The 16,214-nt window shown below is 35.3% G+C and overlaps 1 protein-coding gene across 3 annotated transcripts in view; it reads left to right on the top strand.

Annotated features, from left to right (window-relative positions):
• CADPS2 (calcium dependent secretion activator 2) overlaps positions 1-16,214 on the top strand; it is a 495,748-nt gene that overhangs the window by 241,318 nt on the left and 238,216 nt on the right. For all 3 annotated transcript variants that reach the window (XM_046669954.1, XM_046669956.1, XM_046669955.1), the window contains one exon: positions 14,623-14,734. In XM_046669954.1, coding sequence (XP_046525910.1) covers positions 14,623-14,734 — 112 coding nt within the window. The remainder of the gene's footprint in view (positions 1-14,622; positions 14,735-16,214) is intronic.

Raw genomic sequence — 16,214 nt, 5'->3', positions numbered from 1 at the left:
GACAAGTAGTTAACCAGACAGGGGCAGGGGAATAATAGGACGATGAGGAATCAGTACTTCTATTGAAGGAACAGGCAAGTGCAGGAGCCTTCTGGATGGGCACAGATTGGGGTTAGGTGGGTTGAGATGAGGCTTGAGGAATAGCTAAGGGTGGGATATGCCCCACCTTGAGAGCCATGTTAAGGGTATTAATCTTCATTCTATCATCTTATTTCCTTATTTTACATTTTCTGTTTTACCCTTTCCCATCTTCCGTGATAGCAACCTTGGTGCACTTAAAAGTTTTGACTTTTGTTTATAAACATAGACTTTCTTAGTACTTCTCAGAGCTGTAGAATCTTTCTAGAGAAAAGTAAAAGAATTGCTTTCACATTCTAGAGTTTGGTGTGAAAGAACCATTTGTAAAGCTAGCTCATGTGTAAAACAGCAATTTTTCTTCTCTCATCATTGCCGGAGGCTAGTTAATCGTTCATGACTGGTAGCTCCAGCTCTGGAGCTGGATAAAGGGCACCACAGATTTTCTAATCTTGCTTCTCAGGCTACCTTAGCCCTCTGCTCCTGTACTGTTTCTCCTGGTTTATCATTTTCTGATTTTCCTGTCCTTGCTGATTTTTTTGGCTTGTACCCAATCTGCGTTATCTGCCTGTTCCTTCCAATGCTTTGTAGTGCTCTGCCTATACCACCACATCCCTACTATTTGATTTCTTGGCTTTGTCATTCTAGTCAGCTCATCTCTGTAGCTGTTGTTTCCATTTTGTTATTGTCTCCGCCTTTTTCAAACAAGACTCTGTTGGTAACCATAGTAGCTCAGGGACAGAGTGAATGAAGGAGATAACAAAAAACCCAAGAGTTTCCCTCTGTATGTGCTAACCAAAATGAGAGGAGAGACCTGCCAGGTGGAGGCTTGAATCTTAAGAGAGAGAAATTCATCTCTAAACTGGACTTTCCACCGATACATTGACAACTGAAGGCCCCAGCTAGACCATGAAGTTCTTAGACCAACAAGATAAGGAGCAGCTTCGTACCGCTCCAAGGTACTATAAGGACTAGAGTCTTCATTTCTTCGGTTTCAGAATTCTTTCCAAACAGAACCTATAAAGATTTAGTAAAGTCTTCAGGAATTCCAAATACCTTTTATGATATCCTAGAGTTTGATGCAACGTTCCCCCAAGTGCTGCCTACCTCAAGCCTGGGTACCATGACTCTGAAAACAACTGTGCCTTAGGTTCACTGAGTAAAGAGTACAGAAAGCCAAGACAGGCATTAGACAAGTTTTCTGGAGGTAACTCAGCATTGATGGGCTTCCCAGAAGTCAAAGAACTATAAACAAAAGCTGCATTACCAACTAATATACATGCAACCTCGGGTTTTCAGGACTTGTCTTTTATCATATTTGACACATTTGCTGCTGCTTTCCACCGAAAATAGAATGCAAGATCACCCACAGGGCCTCTTTCCCTTTGGAGAAACTGGTATGAGAAAGCAGTCAGGATCGGTCATTTGGACCTCTGTCCTGACATCAGGAAAACGGGGTGCTCAGGTACACTGAGAGCAGCCATTCATTTTGTATGCCTTCCCACTTTCCAGACATTATGGTAGGTGTTTTCTTATTGATTTCATTTATTCATTTATGTCAGGTCGGACTTATTACTATTCCTATTTTCTGGATAAGAAAATGGATCCTCAAAGTTTGACAAACCTAAATTATAACTCAGCTCTTGAAACTCAGTCCTCTTAGACCCCAAAGTCTGTATTTTTTTTTTACACATCCTAGTCTTCTCTCTCGAATATGGAACGTGTGGTGGTTATGTATGGAGCACACTGGTGGTTGCAGTAGGAGATGGAGCTGCAGTTGTGAAAATAAATCATAAACATAGGAAGGTGATGCGCTAGACTTCGCTCTTAAGATGAAGGCCACTCTGTAGCCTTTCTCAGTGCTATGGTATTGGTTTACATTTCTCGCTTCTCCCTTTCCCACATGCCTGAGTCCTGAAGGCCAGAGTCTGTTTTCCCTCATCTTTGTATTTTTAACATTCATCTCTATGATGGGCACATACTAGGTGCTTATTAAATATCATTCCAGAGGTTGGTCAAGTGAGGACAAGAATTATGGAAAGTGTCATTATTAAAATGTTCCTTCAAGGGCCAACTAGGTAAATATTGGTGAAACAGATCATAGCAATGACTTCTACTCCTTTAAAATCTTAGAGGGCTTGCCATTATCTCATAAGTATCAAATAAGTTTTTCAAAAACTCAATTTAAACGTCCTTAATTGTTAAAAGCGTGTCAGTGCTGCATTTATGTTCCAGGGTATCACAAAATTAAGTAGTTACTAGCCATCAGAAATTTACAAGTGGGGATTTCTGTTCCTGAGTAACACTGGGGTCGGTCTCATAGGAACCAGAAGCAGCAAGTGCCAGCAGTGACCATTTGGGCTGTGAAAATGACCAGCTCCCACTGCTTGGTCAGATTTCTCTAAGGCTGCTTGTGACCGTGTCACCTCTGTGCAGTGTCCTGCAGTGCTGGCACACTACCGGACGCACCTGGGGCTGGTTTGGGGCCCCTGCTGTGTTTTGCATTCTTCAGGATCTGCTTGCCTCCACTCCTTGCAACATGCCCTTGCTGAATGCTTGATGATGCTTTTGGTGTCTTCTCAACCCCCTCGGGAGTGGTCCCAGAGGACTCTTCCCTCTCTGGAGTCTGGAGTGTTTGTGTAATTCAGACTTCTATTGTTCCCAAATGACTTTGTGCAATTGGAAAATCTCTTTATTTCACCTAAAGAAACTGTCATTTAGGAAAGAAAAAAAAAATAGTTTTATCTGCAGGGAGGCCCCAGGAGGACTTTTTCTAGGAGAAATGAAACAAGCCTGTGTAGATGATCCAGTCTGATATTTCCCCTTTACAGAACACCCCCCCGCCCCCGCCCCGCCAGCCTTGTTACTGGCCAAAGACAGGACCAAGAGTCTTTTACCTTTGGAGCAGCTGGAAACAGCTGTGGAGCATTTGCTTTTAAATGTAAGCCATTAAGAATAGGATGCACTAACATTATAGTACCTTGGCAATTCCAAGGCTTTCAAATTAAGAAAATATAAAGGAAAACACTCTTACACCCAGATGGCTGGCCACAGAGAACATTAACCATTGCTTGAGGTTCTATCGTATTAGAGATCAATTGTTGAAAGATCTGGTAAAGCAAGTACTAGTAACCAGTGGACACTCCAGCTTACTAGTAGCAGTATGCCGTACTGACTAGTGATAATTGTCACCTGATAGTTTGAAACCCTAGATTTCAAATTTTTGTGGTACTTTCTTCAATGGATAATGTATTAATTCTATTCCTTTTGAAAGGTGTTGTTTCCAGTTTACATAACACATCGACCTCTTACTTTCATGTCACACACAGGAACAAACCAGATGTACTCACGTAAGCTTCCAAGTTGAGGGTATCAGAACAGTATCAATATATATTGATGAATTTCCATAGGTGACTATCGGTTTATGCAGTGTAGTTGTGCTCATTTCTACACCATCGCATTATATTATTTAAACCCCCTTCTAGGGATTTGTGTATGTATAACAAACCTTATATGTTAAACTTAAATTAATTTATCTTATATCATTTAGCCTGTCTTTCTATACATAGTTCTTAAAAATCTTGGTTTCCATCTTATAAAAAGTTAGACTTTTTTTGGTACTGTCTTAACCAGGTGACGTTGTAATGAAAGATGTGACAAATGGTTCTCTTTAAAAGTAGATCCTTCAGGCTACTGTCTTTGAACTATCCTGCTCTGAGGGAGAGAAAGGAAAATGCTCGTGAGAGATTTTATCTTCTATCTTTTCTGAAACCTGATTTTATACTAACATTCTTGCTAGACTTTCCCAGAAGAAAAGCATACAAGTATAATATCATTACTCTGGATATGGAGGTTTAATGGCATGAATACTTCATAAATGAAATTCAGACTTTAGAGGATAATTTTATCCTATTACTCTTGAGGGTTTAGCAATCTTTAGAGCAACAGAATGGGAGCTGTCTCTCTGAAAAGAAGGGAAAACGTCCCATAGACAATAAGAAAGAAGGAAGGTGAAGCCCTTAGGATTTTTCTTATTATGAAAGTGATCATTACCTACCGCGAGCCATCCCCAAATATTTTTCTACCTTAAAGTGCAAGATGTCATCGCAGGATTTCTTCTTTCTTTGTCATGTTGAAGAAATAGATAACTTTATATTGTTTTTTCGTCATAATAAAATGTTTTAGTACAATGTTTTTTGAGAGATCTTCCCCAAAGCTTAGAGTGATAAAACTTAGTTACTTTAAAGGATATTTGCTAGTTCTTCCATTAAAATTTGCATCATGTCAGCATTTTACACTGTAAATTATTTTTAAAAGGGAGGAAGATTAAAATGTGCAAAAATACATTAAGATTCAGAGTAATTCTCAGTTTATAGCTCTGTTTACCTATTCCAGGTAGATCTTTGATTAATCCTCCTTCCTTTTCTCCTCTCTCTCTCTCTCTCTCCCTTCTCTCTTCCTCACTCCCACTCTCTCTCCCTCTTTTTTTCTTTATGTTTTGCTGTTAGTTGATGTCTCTCTCTCTCTTGTTTCTGACATTGTCTGGATTTTAATGTCGCAATTTTATGAAACAGATTAAAATTTTAATGTTTAATACTATGGGCCGGCCTGGTGGTGCAGTGGTTAAGTGTGCACGTTCTGCTTCTGCAGCCCAGGGTTCGCCGGTTCGGATCCCGGGTGCGGACGTGGCACTGCTTGTCAAGCCATGCTGTGGTAGGCGTCCCACGTATAAAGTAGAGGAAGATGGGCATGGATGTTAGCTCAGGGCTAGTCTCCCTCAGCAAAAAGAGGAGGATTGGTAGCAGTTAGCTCGGGGCTAATCTTCCTTTAAAAAAAAATTTTTTTTCAGGTACGTATCATTTTGCTTAGTAAAGCTGAAGTAGTACTATGGATACTAATAGGAATAGTTAGCATCTATGTGCACTTTCTATATGACAGGTGTTGTGCCATTATGGGTCTTAACATGAATTGTTTCCCTTTGTTTTATGAGGAACGTGTTATTAAGTTATGGTAGAGTTGCTTGCCCAGGGTCCCTCTTTGCATGCTGGAATTGGTATTTCAGCCCAGAAACTGTCTCTGGGGTCTGTGCTCTTTAACCCTTTCTCACTGCCCCTGTACTGTACCTTAGGCGAGGCCTCAGATACTGGACTTTTTTTAATCAATCTTTTTCCTTCACACATCTTTATAGGAAACTGTTAGAACAATGTTGTGATATTCAAGTCATTAATTTCATTAAGGTTATCATCATTGATGTATAGCTATGCAGAATAATTCCTTGGGTTTTGTTGAAAGGATAGAATAGTATACTGTGATGTCTTAAGTGACAGTGTGATTTGTGTGATAACTGCTATGCTCGTGGCCTAGAAAGTCAGGCCATAATTTCATTTATTGCCACTGCTATATTGCCTTGGGTACATTATTAACCTTTATGTGTTTCAATTTAGATATCTCAAATTGAAATTTCAAATACTTTTAAAGTGTGTCAGCAACAGTCATGGCATTAAATAAGGCAATTTTTATAAACACTGTTTCATCACCCAAGTTAAATCAATTTAATTATATGTATAGAAAATCTGTTTTTTAAATATACTAAATATATGTTTGAATGAAAAAGTTTAAATCTGTTTCACAAATTATTAAAGGGAAAGAATATTTGCTTATAATAAACTTTTGAAATTCTAATAAATCTTGGATTTCATATTACAATGAATAACTTAAAAATTTGGACTTTTGATTATAACAGGGACATTTGTGGTAAATTTTATTTACTACACAGGTAAACTTTTGAGGTGACCTTTTTAATCACTTAGGATAGCCGTTTATATTTGAGAATAGTTTGAATATTGGGCTGCCTTAGAACTTTGTTCTTGGTCTTTTGTTCTTTCAATACTTATGTAAAAACAATTGAATATATACAAGAATGTCTTTGGCAACATTTTTTAGTAGTTAAAATTTGAAACAACCTTAAGATCCCATCAAGAAAAGAGTGATTGACTAAATTATGGCACAGCCGTACCAGAGGAATGATTTACAGGCTTAAAAAGAATTCTATAAATCCATGTACTAATATATAAAAAAGTTCAATATGTAGTGTTACATAACATAACAAGTTATAGAACAATCTGAACATCCCATTTATTTAAAAATAATATGCGTTTAGGTACACACATACACAAGCTTATAGAAACATGTATAGGCTTGGACTTCTAAGATACAAGTTCCTACCATCATGGCATTTTAATGAGCACCCTTCACAAACTCATTCATTCTTGTAGTTTCTAATGCCATCTCTATGTTAATAACTCTCAAATCTGTGTCGTCTTTGCAGTCTTTTAGGAGTCCAGACCTTAATTTCAAGCAGCCTATTGGAATCAGACGATTGAATTTTCTAAAATAAGTCCCTTCACTTCTGATAGTCTTGACTATGGTGAATGACATGTCACCAGCCATCCACATTCGCATGAAAACATAGTTGTCTTCACCATTCTTTCCTTAATCTTTGGTAAAAGTCCATCAATATTGGATAAAACTGATATACTTGGGCCCTGGGAAATGACTTAGAAATGTAGCGTTTTTTAAATATCAGAAGTTGCTCTTCTGAAAGTGTCCTCTGACTAGCAAAAGCTTACCATGAAAGTGTCTTAATTGCTCATATTAGTCAGAAATGGTATATTTAAAAGCATTTGCACAGTGCTTAACATTGTTTTTAAAATATTTCAGTGTTTTATTTTTTAATTTCTATTTATATAATCAGGCTCTTAGCAATTCTTTTTAAACTTAATTCCCAATTTTAAATTATTCAATTAGAAAGAGATAGCTGTGTATATTTGTAGTAGGGAGATATTGTATCTACTAGGTATATTTTATACGTCCTGTTAATGTACCTGTATTACTTACACATCTTTGCACAATGGTTTTGAGAGTACTCATGGCCATGATGAGCAGGACAATGACTGATAGAAAGACACCAACAGTTACAGACAAGGGATACAGCTTTCTTAATGAATTTAAAGCATACTAGAGCTCACCTGCATAAAGATAGCTTCACAAGCAGGGCCATAGCTATGTGCCATCAGAAAACTAGGTAAGTTTCCCTGGAATACAGTCCCCAAGAAGGCACACAGCTGCAGCTAATATTGTTTGGCAATATTGAGGATACCTTTTATGGAGTCTTTCTGATCAACTCATTGCATCCCTTCTTGGTCCTTGGAGTTTGTGAAGAGTGCCCATCTATCTTGTTACCAAATATGAGTAATTGAAAATAGCTCAAAACAATCCTGACTGTTCATAATGAATTGGGTGAATCCAAATTCAGTTTTTTGGATAAATCCCCCATAGGACAGGAGAAAGACTTCAGACCTATTTTAAACCAATTGCAGAATACTTGAAAGATTTTCTACTTCCCAAAGAATATCTAAATCAGTGCTACCAAATATTTGGTGTTTGGATGTTTAAGTTATGAACCAAAACTTTTATTTAGGCAAATATTCTTGGATGAATGTTACATCACTTTAATCTTAAAAATGCCTAAATTAAGAAAATGATAATTTATAGTTGGATTGTTAAAATAATCGCAGCATGGCAAATCTTAAGAATTATATGTAATTCTTTAAGGACTTTATTTCTACTCCTGTAATTGGATCCTTAGTGTTTTCTGTTACAAAATTAGTGATGTATTTAGAATCATGTCATTGTTATTTGATTACTTTAATAACTCAATCTTGGTAATAAAGTGATGGTAAAATGGTGAAGAAGACATCGTTTTAAAAAGCATTCATTAGATTGGAAATGATAAGGCAAGCTATCATTTGAAAAAAGAGTTTATAGCTTTCTTGTATACCAGCAATAGTCAGACAATATAAAGGAAATAGATTCTTTAGACTCCCAAGACAAAAAATATTATGAAATGAATTCAACAAGGAATATGTAAGACCTACATTGAAGAGTAAAATTTAGAGACTTCACCAAGAAATATTAGAACATATTTTAATGAATGGAGAGACCTCCCACTTTCTTGAATAGAGACATAAATTGAAAATGTCTAATTTCCTTTTTGTTCAAACACGTATCATGATATAAAGCTACAATAATCAAAACAGTCGAGCACAGCTAAGGAGCTGGATCTTTAGGACAGAGTTCAAAACCAAACCCAAGTTTATATAATAATATAAATATATTTGGCTTCTAAACCAAATGAAATTGGGATAAAAGAAAAATGAATTGAAACTGCCATTTAATACCACTGTTAAATTTCAAGTAACTTGAAGATTTAAACAATGGAAATGTGAAAGAAATATAGGTTAATATTCATATAATTTTTGGTTAAGGAGAGACTTAAGTAGGATGTCAAAATCAAACTATGTATCAAATTGATAGCACTGACTACCTAGTATTTTTTTAGAAAAGCCACAAACAAGAGTTAAATAGAAAATAACTAGGGGTGACAATATTTGTCATATGTATCAGAAATGGTTAATGTTTATCTTAGAGTTTTTAAAAATCACCAATTAAATGAAAGCCTACTAATAGATAAGTGGACAACGGTAAAAAAAGGCAAATCATAAAAGAAATGCAGATGACTAGTAAAGAGACATTAGTTGCCCTCAGAAGTAATTTTAAAATGTGGTTTAGGACCCTGTTTAATTCTGTATGATTTGATTTATTTGTACTTATGAGTTTGTATATATGTCTCCCCTACCAGTCTGAGCCAGGATTAGTACAGGTCTGTCATCTTGATTTTTTCTTCAAAGACTCCTATCGTTCCCAAAGCCTGTCATATAGTTGGATGGATGAAATAATTTTTGAAGTTACATATACCCTATTTAATTCACTAGTGCTGGTCATAGATGAGGAATGTAGGTTGAGCCTGCTTTTAGATTCTAAGCTTCTATAATCATGGTGCATTATATGTTCACAGTAAATAAGAATTTTGAGTTAAGGGATTTGAATGGTTTTTGGCATAACTGTTTTACTGTTCATGCGTTTCACCTTACTTTGAAATAAATATGCTAGTAATTTTTGAGAATCCTTTCAGGTCGCACTATAAATCTAGTTCTTAAGCTCCTGTAAGAGGCCAAGGTAGGTATCCAGCTGTTAAGAATGCAGGCTGGGGGTGAGGAGGGATGTGTGTTACAGTATATAACAAAACTATTGTCTATAAGCATCTGTTAGAATATGAGTTCCAATAGAATAGAAACTTCAGTTGCTGACACTAGAATATTGTCTGGCCTATACAAGCTACACAATTTTTTTTTTTTAATGAATAAAAGACCCACATTCAGTCTTGTGCCTCCTCTTTTTTTTTTTTCTTTATGTCACACCTGGTTTTACATCATTTCATAACCATCATAAATAGCAGCAAAATATTCCATTGTGTGCCCAAAAATTACTTGATCATTCCCTTAATAGGAGATATTTAAGTTGCTTACTTTTGCTCTTATACATAATGCTATAGTGAATATGTTTCTGATTATTTTTTTCAATGCTCATTATTATTTTGTTAGGTTAAGTTCTTAACAGTAGCCTTACTGGATGAGTAGACATGAACATATATTTTGGCTCCTGATATAAATTTCCAGTATACTTTATTTTTTAGCTAAATACATAATTAATGTCAATTATTTCAGTTCGTCTATGAACTGCCCTGTGTTTTCATAGCCAGGAAGTCCTGCTGTCCTCATAAAGGTGCTTTGTAGATATTTTATTCATTTGAAGATTTACATTGAAAGTCTGAATCCTCATAAATAATACATTCATAGAAGTAGAAAAAGGCAATGTATTTTGAGTCAAAGCAAATTGACAGTAAGATTAATGTATTCTTTTATCTCATAATACAGGGGAAATAGTAGAAAGATAATAACTGGTATTAATCCCTTAAAGTGTTTAAACATGCCAGTTAAGTAGAAAACAAGGAAATATCTTGGTGAATATTGAAGACAGGCGTATTATCTTCTTCCCTTCTTCCTCTGCCTTTTTTTGGGGAGTGGGGAGGGAGGCTTTGATTTTTAATTCATTCATCATAGAATTCATAGGCATTTTATATCAGTACGTATCTTTTTAACTTTTACTTTTCAGCGGAGAAATTATTAAGGTGGTGCCAGTTTTTTTGTATCCTGGGATGTTGGGATTTATAAGGACTGTTAAATGCTGCCATATTAATATTTATGCACCACTTTAAAACTGCACATTTCTGTCAAATGTCAGTAAAAGCTTTGTCCCCTCGCTGTTACAATTAGGATCTGCTGGTATCCTCCTGCCTTCTCCCTGCCTGAAAGCATGCTGTTTAAGCTTTCCTTATTTCCCAGGAGCTGGGCGTGAGTGCTGCATGCTCTTGACTTAGAGGTCCCAGACCTTGTAGGTAGATGTATTCTTGTGAATTGCACGCTGGGGCCTGTGATATTCATCTGTTTCCTGCCTTCATTGGCATTCTGGTTTGGGAAATGAATATCCTGGATTCCCTTTCAAGTTCTGGATTACTAATGATTTCTTATAAATTTCAGCCAACTCTTTGTTTTCTAATCAATTAGTATCTCTATTTGCAATATATTGATTAAATTGGTTCTCTGACTTTTCCAAGCTTATTTGTATCTTATTGCCCTTCCTAGTATAGTGTTAGTTCTCTCATTCTACACAAGTCTAAGGGTTGAAAAGTAATCATGACCTTGGGATTGTAGGAGATAATAAACAGTTTATACTCAAAGGAGATGGTTATTATTGAACATTTTTACATCACCAAAAGTTGACAAAAATACAAAGGGAAATTGAAAAAATCTCAATCTTGGTGGGACATTTTAATACTTCTACCTTGCTATATAAAGGATACCAAAAATCATTGAGGATAAAATAGATTTAAACAGCATAAACAAGCTTGATCTTATGGCCATATGTACAACACCATACCCACAATGGAGAGTACTTTTTCTTTTCAAGTATTCATTGAAAAGTTACACACACACATAAATACCTACCTATAAATTCTGGAATATAAAGCTGGTTTCAACTATTTCAGAACATTAGTACCATGCAAGTTATATATTCTAATCTGACGCAATAAATATAGAATTTAAGAAAAAGGAAAAGTTCATATTCATTTAGAAATTCTGAAAACATATCTGCATACAGCTGAATAATAAAAATATTACATTGTAAATTTATGGGATGCTGTACTTACAATGGTTAAGGGAAATTTATAGCCTTTAAATGCTTACCTAGAACAAAAGAAAGGCTTAAAATTAATGAGTCATGCATTCAACTTAAAATTTTAGAACAGCGCAATTAACACAAGTAAATTAGAATGAAATAACAAAGAGCAGACTTAATGAAATAGAAAGCCAACGTGCGATAGAGAGGATCATCAAAGTCAATCAATGGTAGTTTGAAAAGAGATAAACCTCTGTTAAGGTTAAAATGAAAAAAAAAACCTATTAGGAATGAAAAAGGGGACATAGCAGATGCTGTAGATTCAAAAGATAAGGAGATTTTACAACTTTGTGCAAATAATTTAGAAAAACTTAGATGAAATATATTCGTAGAAAAATAGTAGTTATCAAAATTGGCTCAAAGAGGAAACCTGAGTAGTTTTATAACTATAACCAGTGAAGAAATAGAATCAATAGCAAATATCTTCCCATGAAGATAGGCTGGGCTCATGAACAAATAATTTCCACGTTTCACAACTCTTGCAGGGAATAGAAATGTAGCACTTTTCAACTCATTTAGTAGGGCTAGAATAACAAAGTTGACAAGGAAAATACAAGAATGTAAATCCACGGGCCAGTCACAATCATGAACCTTGATGTAAAATGCTAAACAAAATATTAGCATACTAAATCAGGTATTTTTTTTAAGAAGAAGAAATTAGGTTTAGGTCTGAAAAGCAAGAAAATGGATCAATATAATCAATTTCAATTACTGATTATCTCAATAGATACAGGAAAATGCTTAATAAAATAGAGCATCTATATCTATGATTTATCTATGACTCTCCATATAATATATATAACTGTGATAGAGAAAATCCAGAAATGGATTATATATGACATATAGAGGAGGATATATATAATCTGTGACATGTCTATGATATATATGTCACATATCTATGATATATGATATCATATATGATATCATATGATATATGATAAAATCCAGAATCCTGGTTACTTTGGTGGTAGTATCAGTTGGGGACAAGAAGATGTGACCATTGCAGGGCACAAAGCGTTTCTCTTCTAATGTCCTGGTACATTCTCCATCTTAAACAGAGTGGTGGGAATGTTGATTTTATTTTTACACTTTAAACTGTGTCTCATTTTTAGATGCTTTCTATAGGATATTCACAATAAAATGTTTTTATTTATTTAATTTTTTTTTTGCTAAGGAAGGTTCACCCTCAATTAACATCTGTTGCTAGTCTTCCTCTTTTTGTATGTGAGCTGCCACGACAGCATGGCCACGGATGAGTGGTGTAGGTTTGCACCTGGAAACTAAACCTGGGCTGCCCAGGCCGAAGGTGCTGAACTTAACTACTGCACCACTGAGGCTGGCCCTACAAGGTTTTTAATGAGTACGACTGAAGAATAGTTGTTGAAGATACTAATTTGTGAGGAATCCGAGATAGAAAGCAGTTTACTAGAAGTTCATGGAATCATGAGTGAGCACAGTTCCTTACATATGCATTATTGTTCATCTCATTCCATTTAACAGTGGAATTGGCAACACATTTCACTTCATGTAAAATAGCAGAAGGATGAGGGTAAAAGATGAAACTCACCACGTCCCTCAGTGATAGCTGGTGGTGTCAGGAAATATTTTTCTCTTTAGAGAACTGCATATTGGAGTAGTTTGGGAATTTCAAATGATCATAGAAAACAGTATAAATACTTTCAAAGGATTTTGATATTAGAGGAGAAAAAATAATTTAGTACACCGAAGAATTTTTATGAAGAGAATTTAGTTTAAAAGATCAGCAAATCCTATGGAAAACTATTAGACTGTCTACATGACTACTACACATCTTTGATTTCAATTATAAGAAAATGTCTCTGAGGGTTAGTTTTCAAAATTTAACCACGTGATAAAGAATAAATAAGGTTATGTCCTGGGAGTCTACTCCAGGGTTGTCTTCTAGATTGCCTGACTGCATTCAAGGCTTAAGGTCCCACACACTAAACTCAGAATTTTTCTTTACTCCCTTATTTTGGTTCTGAATCTATTTTTATTTTTATTCCTATTACTATTCCTTTTGTAGCTCTACTTTATCTCACACTATCTTAATTCTATGAAATGGCAAAAGGATTCTTTGCTAACCCCTTTCTAGAAGTCTGAACTAAGAGTTAAGCTGCTTTTCCATCCTAACTGAATCTCTCTCTTCTCTCTGGCACGTGAAGTTAATTTCAAAAGAACAAACTGCAACTGGATGCTAGTTTCTTCAGTCGTTGAAATGGCCTCTGCTTTACTGTATGTGTATTACGATGTTATAACTGCTGTGACAGAAGAGGAAGACATCACAGTTATTCAATTTTTATTATACTTGCCTCAGTTTTCTGTATTTCCTAAGCTTTCTGAATAAGGTTTATAAAATAAAGTTCAGACAGTGTCATGAAAATGGTAAATTATTTTTTAAAGCAAAACAAGAAAATTGGTATTTTTATTTGGTAATTTATCTTTAACAGAAATCTTTATTTCATTAGATCTCACTTTTCCTCCTCTTCTGTGTACTCTTAATGGCATTTTCTTCATGCTGTGCTGAATCTCATGTCTGTGATCTCTGACTTATGAGAAACATTATAAGGTTTTTTAATATCAGGTGTGTGCCAGTTAAGTGTGTAAATGTACTAGAATGAATTGGCGTGTGGTGAAGGTAAGATGCTATTAATTGAAAGATAAGCCAGGAAAACATGTTATTTAGTCATGAGGATTTGAAAAGCCAGATGTCGACAGACTTATTCCATTCCTAGGAGAGCGTGCTGGGAAATTAACTGAAAAACACTTATATTTTTATGATGCCTATTTATTTCTTTTTGACAGGAGCTTTAAAAAGATCATATAAAGTAATAGACTTGAGTTAATTACCTCCACCTTGTAAAATATAAATAAAATATCTAGTAAAGACTTTCCTAGAAGGTGTAGGGTGAAGTCTTCACACGTAAAAATAGTTTTCTGAGAAACCACCTCTTAAGTAAACAAACCCTTAGCTGTTTTCCCCAGCATCCATAAAAATGGTGTAGTAATTTGTATTTGAATTAATAAAATAAGTTTTCAATAGCTACATCTATAGTTCTTTACCTTAACCTGATTTCTTATTGCACACTCTATTTTGTACTCTAGTGTGCTAATTTTTGGAACAGCTGAATGATTATTACAAGCTGTAAAGCTTATTGTTATTTTCCTTCTTGACTGTGCCATCTGTCAGAAACAAAAGCAAAGATTAAAAAATCTCATTGAGCCAGAAAAAATTCTGTATTGTTTAATGTACCTTCTAAGGAGACACGTCTATCTGGAAAAAAAAATTAATAATGCCTTTTAAAGAAAATCATTTTTACTTCATTGCAGATGGGGAACTCAAGGAGATTTCACCACTACCCATCCTCGGCCCGTGGTCAAAGTAAAACTCTTCACAGAAAGCACTGGGGTCCTGGCCCTTGAAGATAAAGAACTGGGAAGGGTGAGTTATGGTCAGCCTTGTGTGTCTGAGGTCACACGATTTTAACTTTTTTTGATTCAGAGTTAAGGTGGACCGGAATGCAGTGTGTGAACTTTCTGATTATAAATTAGATAAAATAATTTATTTGTAATTTCCCGTGAGCCCAGCTTACAGCTCTGATTTATTAAATATAATAATAACGTAGAAAGTCGTTTGATAGGCTTTGGGTGTGTAGGGATTTCACAGAAGATCAGTCACTGACTCATTTTTCTCACACGTGTACTCCACTGGCCAATGAGTATGTATGGTACAGACCAACTTGTCCTTCTTGGTGAGAGGTAATTCTCATTTAAACATTTCTGTCCAGAGTTAAAAGCATCATCTTTATGTTTGAAGTAATCTGTTCTTTATGTTCATTATGATTAGACTAATTACAGAATATCTCTTAAGTGTATTTATCTCTCTTGCCTCTCCCATTTTCCCTGTGAGAAGGTCTTTCTCACAGATCTTTCTTTTAACAAGGCATTTTTTTTTTCCTATAGTCACCTCCTCGTACCTGGAATATATGTGTCCTCTAATTCTGGTATCTCTCCACTATACTCAGCTTCCTCTGGCAGTAAAAGCACTAACATTAGAGTAGATTTGTAATCTTAACACCTCTCTATGTGAAAGATTTTCTGTGGTCTTGTTTACAAAATAGATGTGTTCCAATGAGTAGCCTATGCAGTTATCTTCTGTAATGTGCACCTGTCTTACCCAGACTTGAACACTGCATTCACAGCTATTTTCCAGAGGATAAAGCCTTTAGAAATTTGGCTTGAAAATTACTGGTGATGGTGGACAGCTTGTGTGATGCTGGAGTTGAGGGAGACTAGGATCATTGTGTATATTGGAATTTTTTTCCGCAAAGTTGGGATTTCTATTCATTTCAAATCCTCTTCCTCTTCTATCTCCTTTGTACTGTTGGAGTTTCTGCATTTTAGGGATTTTGTGAAGCTATACCCACATGCCAGAAATTGTGAGTCTGCACTCACGTTCCAGGTTTCCTCTTCTGTTTTTTTTTTTTTTTTTTTACATGTATCTGTTAATACCTAAGAGAACTAAGCCATATTGTTCATTCATTCATGTGCTTATATATTTTTGCATTTATTCATTCAACAAAGGTGTATAGGCGGCATAATTTAACAGAAGAGCCCTGGGGACTACCTGTGGTTTGATGGGTTTATGAATCAGGATTTTTCATTTAAGCTATTGCTACATTAATTTTACCTTATTTCTTTATTGTAACTATTTTCTCACTGTCTAATAGCCATTTTAAGTCCAATGCTATAAAGTAATTCTTGAGATATTTTTAGTTCATTTCTCAGCTGACCAAATATGTATTTAATAAATTTTTAAATTGTGTACATAAGTGGTATATTTTCCAATCACTTGTATGTCTGAGAAAGGCATTATGTTGCCTTGCTCCTTTCAAACAAGAAAGATAGCTTTTTCTGTCTAT

The sequence above is a fragment of the Equus quagga genome, chromosome 8 (genome assembly GCF_021613505.1).
Source record: "Equus quagga isolate Etosha38 chromosome 8, UCLA_HA_Equagga_1.0, whole genome shotgun sequence".
In the NCBI taxonomy this organism is placed as follows: domain Eukaryota; kingdom Metazoa; phylum Chordata; class Mammalia; order Perissodactyla; family Equidae; genus Equus; species Equus quagga.
Note: the sequence above shows the minus strand (reverse complement) of the source record. Positions and strands in the feature narration are given on the sequence as shown.